At 42.0% G+C, this 17,200-nt stretch overlaps 1 protein-coding gene across 1 annotated transcript in view; it reads right to left on the bottom strand.

Annotated features, from left to right (window-relative positions):
* Nucleotides 1-17,200, bottom strand: part of NID2 (nidogen 2) — a 79,590-nt gene that overhangs the window by 59,684 nt on the left and 2,706 nt on the right. The window contains exons 3-4 of the mRNA XM_024115320.3: nucleotides 8,387-8,619; nucleotides 1,720-2,429 (exon numbers count right to left, since the gene is read on the bottom strand). Of these exons, the coding sequence (XP_023971088.2) occupies nucleotides 1,720-2,429; nucleotides 8,387-8,619 (943 nt within the window). The remainder of the gene's footprint in view (nucleotides 1-1,719; nucleotides 2,430-8,386; nucleotides 8,620-17,200) is intronic.

The following is a 17,200-nucleotide window of genomic DNA, read 5'->3' on the forward strand; positions in this document are numbered from 1 at the left end:
TAGTTCATGCCCCGCGAGGGTTCTGGCTGCTCCCTGTTTTTCTCTATGGCCAGTCCCCTAGACCCCTACAGCTATTCCAGCTTATCCAGCCCCTCACAGTTCAAAGCAGGATGTGCAGCCCCTTCTTCTTAACCCTTTAACAACTCACTCCAGGGATCTGCTTTCTAATATTCCAAGCTCTTCCCAGGGCAGGAAATCACAACCCACAAATGAAAAGACCACATAGGAGCACATCTCTACCTCAAAATCTCTTTGATCAAAGTGTCTTTGATACTTGGCTTTACATTTTGTTTAGATATACGGCACTTAAGCCGAAAATTCAGGCGACTATCAGAAGGGTGTGAAGGTTCTGAAGCCTTCCAATAAACTTCACATCTTCAACTTGAGAGAAACGTGGTCCTTAGGTACAAATTAAGGCACAAGTATCTAACAAGCCCGCTCTTCCTTCTCTACTACCCCACCCCCATTCCCACTGCTTTAAATCCTCTATAATTAGTAACAGCAGCCACCATTTATTAAGATCCAGGTAGTACAGACGCTAGCCTAAGAACTTCGTGATCTCTTTTAATCCTCTCGACAAATTTAGGAGAAACTGGAGGCTTGGGCGCTACAAAAAGTGTCACCCAGCCAGCGTGACAGCCAGGATTCAAACCTACACCAACGTTCTCCCTGTCATCATTACACAATGCTGCCTCAGTCAAAAGTTTCACCTCTCCTGAAAGAAGGGCTTCTTCAAGCAAATTTTTGCACATCAGGACCACAGCAGAACCACCTGGAAGACCCTCTGCTAGGTCAACCTGTTTCACCCTAAAAAGTATGGGAAACAGAAAAGGTGAAGGAAAAAAACAAAGGTCCTAAAGAACGCTTTCACCTCTGACCTCTCTCCTCCTGTCAGAGGTCAGAGGAGCAGTCCCTGGAACAAATGGGGTGAATCCGTGGCCAGTTTCCCATTCAGGTGTTTAAGTCCCTGACTGGGAAGAAAGAGCTGACACGACAAGTCTCGCCTTCAATAGAAGGTGACATGGGCTCCGTGTCTGTATTAATTAACCATCACCTCCCCTGGGCATTTCTCTGCTGGCCCCTCGCTCTGGTCAGTGAGTCATGAAATGAGGGCAAGGCTCCGGGGAGCTGACCAGCACAGCTGCACAGCCGTGAACCAGAAATGACAAGACACAGGTGGTTCGCAGTTTTCTCTCCCCAGGGGTCCCCTCTCCCACAGCCCACCGCCGGGTCTCTAAGCGAGGGGAGCACCGGGGTCATCCCATCACAGAGGGAAGAACCCGGAATGTTCATCCGAGCCAGCACAACTCGCTGCTTGAAACCAAAGCCTGAAGCCCTCCATTACCGTAATGTGTGCGAAGCCTCAAAACGCTTTACCTTTGCTGAACTTGCAAACTGAAATAACTTCATTCCACGTGAGAGCACCTCTGGCACGAGCAACCCCAGTTCCTCCCCACGGGATTCATGAGGCCCGTTTTATAAATAAATAAATGAAACATTAGTGATGGTCAAGAGATTCCAAACCGAATTTGCCTGCCAAGATTTCTTTGGCAAAGGAAAGATACTCTATCTCCTGAAACAGTGGGTTTTAGAAATCAGTCCCAAGTTTCTTTTTTTGCGAAACTCTTCCTCAACTCGCTTGAGAGAAAATTCACGACTCTCTGGAAGACCAGCATTTTCTCAATGAATTCTTAGTAGCCAGGGTTCAAGCCCACTTACCCTCAGTGTTGGAACCGATGTCATCCTCCACTCCGACCACTTGCCTGCTGCGACCCAGGGGTGGAGCGTGATCCGGCCCGGGGTAGTTTGGAAGAACGGGCTCTCCTCCTGGATGGGCTGGAGGAACATCCCTGTCTGCAGGCTGTGCCCGTCCCTCTGGGTAGGGAGGCGGGGCTTGCTGGGAAGGATCCAGTGAATCTCCAGTCTCTGGTGGAGCAGGGACTGTGGTCCCTGGCTGTTCAGAAGACTCAACTCGGCCTTTTAAATCCGGGGCATCTATCTCCCCCTGAGGTCTCCCCTCTTTGGTTTGAGGGTTCAAGGTGGCAGAGCCTGTTTCAGGCCCATCCCTAGATGTTGGACGTGGCAAAGGGGAGGCCAGGTCAGAATCTGGCGGAGAGATCCCACCTCCTAACGGCCTCGAATCAGCTTTCGAGCGGAAGGAAACATCGACTGTGCTGTGGCCATTCGATGCCTCCTCTGGCTCACCAGTGGGGTATTCGACGTCCTCCTCGTTCTCACCATAATAATCCAAATTGCCCTCGGTGTAGTCGCCCTCCGGGGCCGCAGCACGGCTGAAGGAATGTCCCAGGGGAGCCGAAGGGTGGGCTTTGGAAAGGTCTCCTCCAACTGTCGCTGGCCTGACATTGTCCAAAGGGGAGGTGCTGCCGATATGAAAAGCCCACACTCCAGGAATCCCCAGGTTGCTGTGTCTAAATAGAAAGGAAACAGGACTTTGTCACAAAAGTGTCCATCCACCACCTTCCCACAAAGGCGAGCGATTTATTTTAAAACTGAAAGACTATTAAGATCAGATTCAGAGTTTTCACTGGCAGGAAACCCAAATAAAATCAGACTTACACGGTAACTAAAGATTATACTGGAATTTTGATGTAAACTACCTCGTATTTAGCAATGGGTTTCAAAGGCCATGTGTCTACCGAATGCCAGACCCTCAAATCAGAAATCTGCTCTACATGTTTTATGCCAGACCCTCAAATCAGAATTCTGCTCTACATGTTTTATCTAAATGGCTATTTGAAAACAAACAGGGAATGTGGGAATATTTTATCCTGCCTCTACCTTTAACAAACTCAAGAAAACATATGCTTAAACATTTTTGCCAAACCCTTAAACAATATTTTTTATTTGAGAGTTAGTTACACGCCAAGTGTTTAACATTCTTCAACACAACTTGCAAGGTAGGGGCAGTGATCATGCCCGATTTTTCAGAGGACAAAACAGGTTTAGAGAGATTAATCTTCTTAAGGTTGCACAATTAATAACTGACAGAGCTTGGACTTGAACTCAGCACTACCACCAAAGCCCGTGTTCTGAACATCCACATTACGTCAGAAAACTAATACACTAGAGTCAGTCCACATCCTAATTATCTTACTCTACATTACAGGATGTTAGAGATATTTTGCCGTTTAGTCACGTGGATTAATCAATCAACTAATTCACAGAGACTGGTGAACCCATGTCAAAAAATTCAAAGAAATAGAAATGCCTAAGTCTCAAAAATGTTGAGCAAATGTAGAAGAAAGTTAAGGGGAAAATAAGAAAGCAAGTTAATCAAACTGCCACGGGTCACAGGTGAGAGGTATCCAGAAGCATCTGGAGCCAGGGAGTGCACGCGTTTCCCCCACTAGAAAAGAACACGGGCTCCATTCAGCCTTCCAAATATCCCAGCGATCCATTATTTTAGTCAGTGATACATGCCAAAGAGGATAACCCCATACACAATTTCAAAAAAATAAGAAAAAACCTGAAGGAACAAAGGGTCTGGCTGGCTTGAATGAACCCATTTCTGTACTCGCTGGCATATGGCCCAAACACCAGCCTCTAAGTCTCTCATGCTGTGGGATTTCCTCAAAAGTCAGTCCATGAGAAATCAGTTCATGACTAATAAGACAACAGGAAATTCATTGAGTCATATAAGGACAAGAGACTTTTGCTCATTTGGGTTGGTACTCATCATTTTCATGTGGATTTCTATAGCAATAATATTTTTAACACAATTCCAAGAATCAATCAATCAATCCCCACCCCCTTGCATATTGTTGTTGTTGCCACTGCTGCTGTTGTAATTAGTTCAGGGAAACAGGAGCGTAGAAAGCAAAACTGTGATCCTTTGTGCAGTATGCTACGTAGACTTGGTAGGTTCTAAGAATTAATGCCGGTGCTTTTTAGCAAGCAAGCAAGGAACACTAAAGAAGATAAGAGAGAATTCTGAAGATCTGAGGATGTTGAGTTTATTATCACATCAGAGGTGTTGCAGCTGTGAAATTTCTTCTTGAAGTCAGAAACAGAAAACTATAAAAGCTTAAAAGAGTAGGAAAATACAAATTATGACAGATAAAAGCTAAATAAAATAATCTTCTAATTAAATATAAATCACTACCCTGGCTTTTGTCATTGTGCACGATGAGAAAGTAGCCAGTTTGAGTTTATCCTAAAATCCAAGGTCATTTGGAAAGCTTAGCGACAGAAAGAACTTAATTTATTTCCTAGAAAGGAAAACAAGGCTACAAAATGAGATGACAGTGCCTCCCTTCCTGGGTTGTTAGGAGGATTAAGTTAGAAAATCACATAAAATGTTCAGCATGGGGCCCCGCATGTAATAAGTACTTAGTAACTACTGTCTTCCAGGAGATAGAAAAGTATAATCTCAAAAAATACAAATGTGTACATTCATATTTAAATGTGCAGAAGAAGAGTTATGACAAACACACTATGAATTATATAATTTATGATCTCTGAGCTTATAATTATGAGACAAGTTTGAGGAAGACAATTCCATTGACTAGGAGAATAACTTTATATTTTAGAGATGCATACGGAAACATTGAGGAGTGAATGGCATGTGTGTGTCACTTACTTTAAATTACTTATGCAAAAAAGAAAAAAAATGATGAAGATGGCAAAATGTCATTAGCTTGTAAATCTAGATGACTCCCTCCATTTTTCTGCATATTCTTGAAATTTTAACTAATGAATGCTGGAGAGGGTGTGGAGAAAAAGGAACCCTCCTATACTTTTGGTGGGAATGTAAATTGATATCAGCCACTATGGAAAACACTATGGAGGTTCCTTAAAAAACTAAAAATAGAGTTACCATATGATCTGGCAATCCCACTCACTCCTGGGCATATATTCAGAGAAAACTCCTTGTACACTGTTGGTGGGAATGTAAATTGCTATCAGCCACTATGGAAAACACTATGGAGGTTCCTTAAAAAACTAAAAATAGAGTTACCATATGATCCGGCAATCCCACTCACTCCTGGGCATATATTCAGAGAAAACTATAATTCAAAAAGATACATGCACCCCAATGTTCATTGCAGCACTATTTACAGTAGCCGAGACATGGAACCAACATAAATGTCCATTGACAGATGAATGGATAAAGAAGATGTGGTACATATATACAATGGAATACTACTCAGCCATTAAAAAGAATGAAATAATGCCATTTGCAGCAACATGGATGGACCTAGAGATTATCATACTAAGTGAAGTAAGCCAGGCAGAAAAAGACAAATATCAGATGATATCGCTTATATATGGAATCTTAAAAAAAAAAAAGATACAACTAAACTTCTTTACAAAACAGAAACAGACCCACAGACATAGAAAACAAACTTATGGTTACCAAAGGGGAAAGGCGGGGAGGGATAAATTAGGAGTTTGAGATTAACATATACACACTACTATATATAAAATAGATAACCAATAAGGACCTACTGTATAGCACAGGGAACTATATTCAGTATCTTGTAATACCCTATAATGGCAAAGAATTTGAAAAATTTTAACTAATGAATGCTGGAGAGGGTGTGGAGAAAAAGGAACCCTCCTATACTTTTGGTGGGAATGTAAATTGATATCAGCCACTATGTGCTGTACACCTGAAACTAATACAACATTGTAAATCAACTATACTTCAAAAACACACACACACACCCCAGATAAATAAATAAATAAATAAATAAATAAATAAATGTAAAATAGAAGATTAAATTGAGGGACATTTCTATAATTTGGAGGTAGAGAAGGCCTTTCTAAGAATAATACCAAGACCTGAAATCATAAAGGAAAAGGCCAATAACTTTGACAACCCTAAACTTATACCTTCTAGATCATAACTAACTTTAAAGATGAACAACTGGATAAAAATATTCACAGCATTTGAGAGGAAATATCTTTATTAGGTTTTTTTCTTATTTGGTAAAGGTCTTTGTAAACACCTTCCATAGAAAATAGCAAAGAAATGGCTATTAACCATATGAAAAGGTGCTCAGTTTTACTAGTAATCAAAGAAATTAGAGTGAAAATATGAACATTTTACACCTATCAGATTCACAAATACTAGAAAGATTAGAAGCTTGTAGGAAACAGACACTGTTGATCACAGCCCTCCTTACTGGTGAGAATGTAAGTTGGTGCAGGGTTTCTGAAGGGCAGTTGGTTAGCATACATTAAAATGTTACACTGCATATATCCTTTCTCAGCAATTCTACTTTCAAGAATTTATCTTTAAGACAAATCAGCATCTGAGCAATGTGTATTATTTTGTTTACTGAAACAATAATTATAAAAGGAAAAACCAGAAATAAGTTAAATGTTCATCAATAAGTTATTGTCTTAATAATACAGGTTATATATGATGCCATGTTTTATAGCATTCAAATAATAATATAACAGGTATCTTACTGAAAGACACCCATAGACAGTAAATGGGAAGATGCCATATGTATAACAAAAGAACCATTTTGGTTTTGAAAAAGCTTTTGCATAAACCTAAAATTCTGGAATGACTGTTAATAATGGTTATCACTTGAAGTACTGAGAATGGGTACTTTTTACTTTTATTTCACATTTCTCAGCATTGTTTGTACTTTACTTTAGATCACTTGAAGTACTGAGAATGGGTACTTTTTACTTTTATTTCACATTTCTCAGCATTGTTTGTACTTTAGTTTTTATACTAAGTACAGATTCTACTAAAGAAAAATTCCTCTGCTGGTCATTTTGGCCCTATATCTTCCACTTTCAATCAAGCAACTCAGAGGTTTCTATGAAGCATGAAAGATAAAGACGAGGTAGGCATGGAGGGAGGTAAATGGAAGTTGTGTATATGTGTACGTGTGTGCCTGCGTGTGTCTGTGTGAGTTCTTAGAGGCCGTTATGGCTGTGGTGGGGGGAACATGCCTGCTTTTTCCCTCCGGCCTTTCGGCCCTCACTGCCTCCTGTACCCTGAGGAGGTGTTAGCACTTACTCCCATGCTCTGGAACTGTTGTTTGTCCGTCTACTCTAGGAGAGTGCAGGTTGCTTGCGTGCAGGGCCTGGGCCTTAGACATCTTTCTCTTTCCAGCTCTTGGCCCATGGTGAGCTCTCGATAATGTCTGAGAGGCAGAGAACCTATGGGCTCCAGAGTAGAAGAGGAGGGTGGAACCAGGGGAGAGAGAACAAGGAGCTAAGTTTTCTCCAGAGTCAAGACTAAAAGGCAACCGTGGTGGAGCTCAGAAGATGTCCGACATGAGTCATGAGAAGGGGAAAGCAGGCCAGGATTCAGCATAAAATAAGTAGTTCAGAGCTCCAGACTTGTGGTTGAATTTTGGCTTTGCCACTTCATAACTTTGAGATTATAGGCAACTTAACTTCCCTAAGCTCATGTGTCACATTGAGAAAAAAGAACTTAACCCGAGATTCTTGTTGAGTTTTAATTAAGAGAACTTCTGGAAAGTGTGTAGCACAATATTGGCATACAGTAAGCTCTCAATAAATGTCAGCTCTGAGTAACCCTATTTGGTTGTAGGGCCCGCTCTCTGGTCTCTGAGTAAAGCAGATGGCATGCAAAAGTGTGAGATGTTCCAATACCCCGGAATCACGTAACGAAATTTAGAGGCGTCAAGGGAGGCCAGGTAACCAATGTATTCTGTCTGCCTTCTAGACCAGTAGTCAGGAAAGGGATAAAAGCAGAGATTTTTTTTTAGAGCCTGGAAATTATTAAACATCAACAGGTGCTAACCCAGATACTGGGCACGATGTGGACGAGCAGGGTGAGCTTATGGGATGGGACTAAGGAATGTGCTTGGTCCCAGGCATCGCATGGAAAACCCTCAGGACGATTTCAGATAATGAAGCCACTGAGCAATCCTGAGACTTCCAAAAATCTACCAATCTGTTTGTTTGGTTTTCCTTTTTTTTTTTTTCCAAATTACACTACTCTTAACTTTTAACACCTATCTGTCCAAAAGACTAACTCACAACATCTCCAGCTGTGAAACGATTAACCTGGAAAAACCTCAACCTGGGCAGTTGTATTACTGGGTATTTTTATGTGGTTCCAAGGGCAATGTTTTCCATAGCAAGCCTCAGTGGCTGTACACACACACACACACACACACACACACACACACACACACACACACACTTCTGTTTCCGGTATCTATAGCCAATAGGGCAGGAAAAATAAAGGACTGTTTATATTTTGGTCAACGTGCTCCTCCCAGGGTCTAGCCTAGTTCCTGGTTTTGATCTGATCCCTTGCTTAGAAACCACGGAGATGATACTTAATCGGTAGGGCCCCTCAAGTTTAGGTAGCTCCTAAGGGTCTTTACATTCCAACAGGAAAGGGCGTAAGCCCTATGTTACTTACTGGTAGAGATTTTTCACAGACTGTTCAGTGCTAGTCAAGCTGAAATATGGTCCCTCTCTCTTCAGGTCATCGACCTCCCCTCTGCAGAAGCCCACCCGGGCTGGAAGCTCGAGCTGGACATTGTAAGACTCTTTGGGGCGGGTTCCAAAGAACTGAAGGCCATTGGCAGGATAAAGAAAGAGGGCGTAGGTGTCAGACTTATCAGATGCCAAAACTGCTTGGAAAGTATTCAGCTGTGAAAAAAAAATAGAAAATATTCTTAATAAAATAAACAAACAAAAAAACCCAAAGCATTATAAAATGTAAAGGGTTGTCTCCCTTCTCAGGATTTCTCTAAATTGTTTATACACATAATATTCTTTTAAATTTCCTCTCCAAGTTATAAACATAATTACGTAAGCTATATTATAGTTATAATCATCTTTTATCAATTTAGATTAATAGTTAAAATATGCATAGGTAAAAAAAAAAAACACTGCTTAAAAAAAATAAAACTATTTTTTAAGGTTTCAAACTTCTTTCATCCAGACTTCTTTCAGAGCTGAGAGCAAGTAACAAAATTAACTTGTACATTCCCACAGCCACTGCCCTAGTTTTCTGCCCTGGGCACTCATCTGGATCATTCATTCATTCATTCATTCACTCATTCACTTATTTATTGAATGTCCATTATGGGCAGGGGTGGTATGAGGCACTGGCTGATCAAAAGGCCTCCTTACTGTTCCCAAAGCCTTACTCTCTATTCTCTTCCATCCACCTTTTTTTAAAAATAAATTTATTTTATTTATTTATTTTCGACCTCCCCTCTGCAGAAGCCCACCCGGGCTGGAAGCTCGAGCTGGACATTGTAAGACTCTTTGGGGCGGGTTCCAAAGAACTGAAGGCCATTGGCAGGATAAAGAAAGAGGGCGTAGGTGTCAGACTTATCAGATGCCAAAACTGCTTGGAAAGTATTCAGCTGTGAAAAAAAAATAGAAAATATTCTTAATAAAATAAACAAACAAAAAAACCCAAAGCATTATAAAATGTAAAGGGTTGTCTCCCTTCTCAGGATTTCTCTAAATTGTTTATACACATAATATTCTTTTAAATTTCCTCTCCAAGTTATAAACATAATTACATAAGCTATATTATAGTTATAATCATCTTTTATCAATTTAGATTAATAGTTAAAATATGCATAGGTAAAAAAAAAAACACTGGTTAAAAAAAATAAAACTATTTTTTAAGGTTTCAAACTTCTTTCATCCAGACTTCTTTCAGAGCTGAGAGCAAGTAACAAAATTAACTTGTACATTCCCACAGCCACTGCCCTAGTTTTCTGCCCTGGGCACTCATCTGGATCATTCATTCATTCATTCATTCACTCATTCACTTATTTATTGAATGTCCATTATGGGCAGGGGTGGTATGAGGCACTGGCTGATCAAAAGGCCTCCTTACTGTTCCCAAAGCCTTACTCTCTATTCTCTTCCATCCACCTTTTTTTAAAAATAAATTTATTTTATTTATTTATTTTTGGCTGTGTTGGGTCTTCATTGCCGCGCACAGGCTTTCTCTAGTTGCGGCGAGCGAGGACTACTCTTTGTTGTAGCGTGCGGGCTTCTCATTGCGGTGTCTTCTCTTGTTGCGTGCAGAGCACGGGCTCTAGGCACATGGGCTTCAGTAGTTGTGGCACGCGGGCTCAGTAGTTGTGGTGCACGGGCTTAGTTGCTCCGTGGCATGTGGGATCTTCCTGGACCAGGGCTCGAACCCATGTCCCCTGTATTGGTAGGCAGATTCTTAACCACTGCACCACCAGGGAAGCCCCCATCTACCTTTTGACACCAGCACCAGAGTTACCCTACCCTCATTTCTCAGATGAGGAAACAAAGACATAGGGGCTAAGAGATCTGCCTAAGGTCAGGATACTAGTATGCGGTGGCAGGCCGGTCAGGGTCCCTGCCCTGCACCACCAGGCTGTCCCATCCACTCCTTGGCCGGCCATCTCAGGTGATTTATAAGCTGCAAACTCTATTCCCAGGCTCAGATTCCCCTGCATCTCCACCAGATTATTTAATATTGCCCATTTGCCCCGTGTACTTTGATGCTTCTGCACATTTGCTCACGTTTTCCTGTGCCTGGAAACACTCCTGACCTTCTAACGCTGCCCCTCCGAGGGGTTTTGCGATTCCCTGTAGATTTATTGCTGCTCTCTGACCCTCCGCAGTATCTTAGTGTTTCAAGTTAGCGCTCACCTCGTTTTGCCTGGTTAGATGCTTACATGTTTGTAAACTCAGTTCATTAATTCATCTGTACATTACTTCAAACAGCCAGGTGCCTACTAAGCACTCGACAGTATGCTTGGTGCAAAGAGGCCAAGGAACAAAGGACGCAGCCGCTGCCCAGGACAGTCTCAGAGTTTAGGACAGGGAAGCAGCCACGGCTGGGATTCTAGGAGAATTGCTGGAGGAGGTAGTGGAGACCAGAGAGGAGGGCATGGGTCCAACACCTTAAGGGCTGGGGTGGGGAGGAGTTGCAGAGGCTGCCTGTGAACATTAATAAACACTGCAGAAGCCAAAGCAGACCAGAAAGAGAGGCCAGGAGCCTGAGTTAGCCACAGACTCAGCACCCAGGTCCTTATAGAATCACTCCTTAAAGTTCAACTTACTGTCGTATTTTCAACAAGACACATTTTTGCCTTTACCTACATCCAGCTATCTCCCCCCACCCAAATGATCAGTTAATGGTGCTTGAGTATCTTAAAAAAGATGTTATATTAAAGTCTCTGAGAACACCTCTCTCACTAAATCCCACTCCTTTTACAATTTAGCAGGCAGCAGGGGAGGTATTTATAAATACCACCACTTCCTAAATAATATGGCCCCTAGAAACGTTATTTACTGATAAGTAGCACAGTTTCCCCATTTTGCTAGACAGACAAAATTAGGCAGAGAGAAGCACATCACATTTTACTAAATGAAACAGCAAACAAGAGGCATGGGCCTGCATTTTGTTCTGTCCTGGGTCCTTCGCCATACGGTGGTCAAGCTCTTTCCTAGTGTTGATTCTTCTTTCCTATGTTTCATTTCAAAGTACAGTTTTGAGGGTTTGCTTACAAGACAAAGAAATTCAGGTGTTAAAACGCTTTTCCAGAAAAAAACCAAAATACTATCCAAACTTTCTTTTAGATCTCCAACACAGAAAAGGTCGCCTTGCTTGGCTTGGGTTTTTGCTTTTCTTTCTTTAGGTTCAGAAACTTAATGATGGGGGGCAAAGGGGCAGTGCTCATATATTTGTTACTGTTGTCGTTGTTGATTGCTTCATCCGGAAAGCCTGACTTTTCCAAAAACAAAAGGCAAGGGATGTTTTCTAGAATTTCTCAAAACTCGGAAGCCATAACTTCTGCCGAATGTAAACAAAGGCTGTCTTGTATCATGTCCATACAGAGTATATGCTATTCAGTACATCATCGATTGATGGAGATTCAATAACTTCAGTCTTACTTTAGTCCAAATAAAGTTCAAGTAGAGAAAGAAAGGTACTTAAGGAAGGAGACAGATTCTGTTTTAAAAAGCAAAGCTTTCAAAGTTCCTGGCACTGATTGCCCACAATAAACGTCAGATAGGAGGAATCCTGGTTCTAAGTCTAGAGAAATTCTATAAGATAAGGAGGTCCCATAGATTGTGAAGGAATTGAAGGGGATGGGAGGGGAGGGAAAAAGTAAACAGAGCTGTGAAGGGGAGAGTCTGGCTTTTTACTGTGGGGTCTGGGTATTTAGCACTTTATTTTATTCATTCTTTCAGCCAGTCAACAAGTTCATTTCAGTGAATATTTATTCAATGTCTTTTATATGCCATCCTGAGACAAGCACTTATTACAGGTGGCAAGCATTTATTTAATCTACTTGTCTCCCCCGAAAGAGGCAAATAGAAGAATTTTAAATAGAATATAGGATCCCAGAGACCAGTCAGAAAAGTTTGGCTGTTTAAAAAGCACCGCATACCAAATGAGCACTTGTAAAGTTCTCTCCGTTCCACAAAATTCTACATCTAATCGCTAAAGAGCCCTCTTCGTGATGTCCTGCAGGGCTCCTCCCCCAGGAGCACGCCTTGACAGGCTTCCAGACCTGAAAGGTCTTCACATTCCTGGAGAAAAGTCTTCGCAAGAACCCCACATGCTCTGTCCCTGAAGGGAAAGTCTCAGATGGGCTGCCAAACCCCACAAAAGGGTCACCCATTCCCATCTCCCTCAGGATCCCAGGGAGGAGAGAGGGGCCGCCATGAGAAGAGGAGCAGGGCCCGTGCTGCGGAGCTTCAAGATCTGCCATCCTGTTATCAGAAAGAGAGAAAAGCCAGAGCCCTCGGCAGAAATCAGGCAGCGCTGGGCTCTCCCTCCCAGGTGTGGGACATTGCTAATCAGTGTTGACTTGATGCTTGGCAGAGCCAGGCTGATAAATAGGAAACATGCCCCTCAATGAGCTCCTGATTTTTGCAACTGATTTAATTAATTTCAGCCATCTGGCCAAAAAATCACAACGGTGCCATCCATGTCCCAAAGGGGTTTGCCTAGAGTGGTTTACAAAAACTACAACAAAAATTAAGAAGTAGGGTGTCTCCTACACACGTCACAAAGTTCTCTTCCCTGTCTTCTCTAGGGTCACGTGCACTCTACAGTCATAGCATCATGGACTTTCTGGCCTCCAGTGTTTGGTGTGAACAGTAATCTCCATTCCTTAGTATATTTCTCCATCTCCCATTACCTATAGGTCACTGTCATATGCAAGATTTTCCCGCGTTCATTGTTTTCTTCCCTAAATCCTACAGATCCTGCCAAAAGTTCAAAAATAAACGCTCAGTACTATCACATCACTAATATTATAACCTTCCTGACACTTAGTCTTTAGCAAAACTTCAGTATTTCTTTAACCAATTTCCATGTATGTCTCTGTTCTCTATGTCTGCATAGCTGTATCTCAGACAGAGGCTAAACTCTTTCAGGTAGACCGTAGACCTCCCCTCTTCTGGACCTCAGCTTCAGAGCTCAAAAAGCTACAACAATGTCCTGCTTTTACCTCTCATTTTCTCCCTGGATCCAACACTCTCTGTCAATGACAATCATTCCTTGAAACGAGTCAGCGTGCCTCACTCCCCATGGTGAAGCCTCCATTGGGAAATCTTCGGCTCATCTTATGTGACTGCCCCACACCTGCCTTCATCCATTTCTCCAGCCTCAGCTCTCTTGGCCTTCTCCCAGGACACACCCTAGGCCAGAACAATCTGTCCTGCTGCCCCATCCTCAATATCCATTCTTTCAGCCCAACTTAATGCAGGCCAACAATGCATTCCCTGTACCACACAGATCTATGTAGCCCAGTTCCCTATCCCCCTTCATCCTTCAAACAACAACAGAACAACAGTCTCACCTACCCCACCCCAGAAAAAAAAAACACAGCTAAAGTAAACATATGGGCAGTATGTCTCCCGCCCATAAGTTCTTTGAAGGTCAATACTGTGACTTTGCTCTGTGGAGTACCTATGACAGTTCAAGGAGTCTCAGATTGAGTGAGTCGATAAACACCATTTGGTGATATGTTTTTAGATGCAGTAACACCTTGACATTCCTGCAATATCAGGTACCACATCCTGTCACACCCACCATGAACATCCATGGAGAGAAGGGGCAACATCTGAAATAGTTTTAAATGGTAAAGATGCCATTCCTCTGATATCTTCAAGTTTCCAGCAACTCTGCAACATGAAGTTAGTATGCCAAGGTTTAAGAAGGCCATGTAGAATTCACACAGTCCTTCAAGCAAAGTAGATTATTGCTTGCCAAAATCTATCTCCAAAGAACTATTAAAACGAGAACTCATGTCACAGAGCTCTTCAAAGTATTCAGAAGAAACTTCAATGTGGGTAATTAAAGAAACATCCTCTCTCCAAACAGAATATCTCCTTTCTAAATGAAACAAATTCTGAAGCCAACTCAGCATATGGCAATGTCTGAAGATTGATTTTAATTAGAAAAGTAAGAGATGGATTCTACAAATCTTCCCCCACTCTGCCCCCACCATAAAAAGGCCTAGACAGAAGTTGCAACTTAGAAAAGCTTGTATTTAAAGAGTCCTTAAGTAGAGGACTTACATCACAGCATCCTTACAAGACAGAGAAATAGAGAAATAAAAGAACCAGAATCTGGTCCCATCAACCCAGTGTAAGGGAACACAGACTGGCTGAGCATATGCACTTGCTAAGTCTAAGGGACCATAATGGCTACTTTAAAATGTCACCTTAGTGAATTCTCACAACAGTCCTGTAAGGTAGGCATTGCTACTTCATTTTACAGATTAGGAAACTAAGACTGAGGCTGGATCATTGCTTCCAAAGTCACTGGACAACCTTTCATAAACCACTTCTTTCAAAATGTTTTTTATTGTCATTATCTTCACATCAGAAGCATTATTCCCATGCTGCAGATGAAACTGAGAAAAGTAATTAAAGTCACCTTGTCTGTATTATAATTTTCAGTTTCAAATAAGCCCTGATAAAATTGGAATCCTAAAGCTCTAGTGTGACTTCATCCCCCCAGAGATTCTGTGCAACTGCTCATCTCTCTGATTCTTCTCACCCAGCTCAAAGTTGTCTTTCTCTGTTGAAAAAAAATAAGATAGATGCAGCTGAATTCACTTAAGAGCACTGGAATACTAATTTGGAAGTAATAAGGAGTCGGTAGTGTCCTTGGAAAATTTCATTCCAAATTCATTCTTCCTTTGAATGAAATATGGTTCCAAGGACTCTTCTCGTACAAAGATCACATCGAGACAATAAAAAAAACACCTCATTCATTGGAAGTCTTTGGAAAAGGTACAACTATTGTTGTGTCTACCTACATCACTTGTGCCAAGGAAATGGGTCCTGCATGAAAAGTCTGGGTAAAAGCAACACTAAGAATCAAGAAATCTCTATTCTAAACCTGCCTTTGCCTCACTACGTACAGAATGCTAGACAATTGACTTTTTTTTTTGCGGTACACGGGCCTCTCACTGCTGTGGCGTCTCCCGCTGCGGAGCACAGGCTCCGGACGCGCAGGCTCGGCGGCCGTGGCTCACGGGCCCAGCCGCTCTGCGGCATGTGGGATCTTCCCGGACCGGGGCACGAACCTGTGTCCCCTGCATCGGCAGGTGGACTCTCAGCCACTGCGCCACCAGGGAAGCCCCACTTACTAGGTAATGGCAAACAATAAGTCTTGCTGTACTTACCTTAAACATGCAGCATTGTTGTGGGAAGACAGCATGATAAAATGTTGTTATAAGAATTAACAAGAGGGGCTTCCCTGGTGGCGCAGTGGTTGCGCGTCCGCCTGCCGATGCAGGGGAACCGGGTTCGCGCCCCGGTCTGGGAGGATCCCACATGCCGCGGAGCGGCTGGGCCCGTGAGCCACGGCCGCCGAGCCTGCGCGTCCGGAGCCTGTGCTCCGCAACGGGAGAGGCCACAACAGAGGGAGGCCCGCATACCACAAAAAAAAAAAAAAAAAAGAATTAACAAGATATCCTGAATAAACAACATATATAATAATTGTCTAAGAAGTCAGTCTTTCCCTTGAACCCTTACCTTCTCAATACAGTCAAAAAGAGCTCTCTTTAAAAAATAAAATAACAACAAAAAAACTTCTGTTTAAAATCCTTCAAAAGCTGCCCAATGCCAAAGAACCAAGTCCAAACTCCTAGCATAGCATGATCTGCCCCTGCTCCATGGCCTTCCCAGCCTCATGTCCCACCACCCTTCCTCTTCAGTAATAAGATACCACATGGAATGCCCCAAACACATTATACAATATAGTCCATGGGTGATATGTCATATGCTACCTCTTCTATTGCGAATGTTCTACTCTACTCAACTCAGATGCAAAGACAATTGCTCACCGAAACTTTCCCAGATCAGGTCCCCTAACAAGGGAAGGATAGAGTTAGTCTCCTTAAGTCAAGATGCTACTTCACTTATCATACTGAATAATAATCAATATCCCTATTAAACTGTGACATCCTTAGGAGTAAAGAATGTGTCCTTTCACAGTCTCTACATGTCCTGACATACAGTAACTGCAAAAAAGTTTGTTGGATGAATAAATCTCAACTATGTTTAAATATAAATTACTTACATACACATACATATATATGACTATGTCACATATAAGATATATGTTTAGAAAAGAAGACTGGAATAAAATACTAGCAGTGGTGACCTCTGGTTAGTGTAATTATAAACGTTATTTTCTAAACTTTGTATTATAGGTATGTTAAACTTTAAATGTTTTTTAAACTTATGGACAAAAGTGAATTAATGAATGCAACATACCTTATTCATCTTTCTCCAACCCTCCACCTAGACCAATGCCCTGAGCAAAGAAGGTGCTCAAAGTCTGTGAGTCTGTTCCTGTTTTGTAAATAAGTTCATCTATAACATTTTTTTTTAGATTCCACATATAAGCAATAGCATACGATATTTCTCTTTCTCTTTCTTACTTACTTCACTCAGTATGACAATCTCTAGGTCCATCCATGTTGCCGCAAATGGCATTATTTCATTCTTTTAAATGGCTGAGTAATATTCCATTGTATAAATGACTTAGAGAACAAGCTTATGGTTACCAGGGGGGAAGGGATAGTTAGGGAGTTTGAGTCTGACATGTACACACTGCTATATTTAAAATGGATAACCAACAAGGACCTACTGTACAGCACAGGGAACTCTGCTCAATATTATGTGGCAGCCTGGATGGGAGGAGAGTATGGGGGAGAATGGACACATCTATATGTACGGCTGAGTTGCTTTG

The sequence above is a fragment of the Physeter macrocephalus genome, chromosome 11 (assembly GCF_002837175.3).
Source record: "Physeter macrocephalus isolate SW-GA chromosome 11, ASM283717v5, whole genome shotgun sequence".
Taxonomy (NCBI): Eukaryota; Metazoa; Chordata; class Mammalia; order Artiodactyla; family Physeteridae; genus Physeter; species Physeter macrocephalus.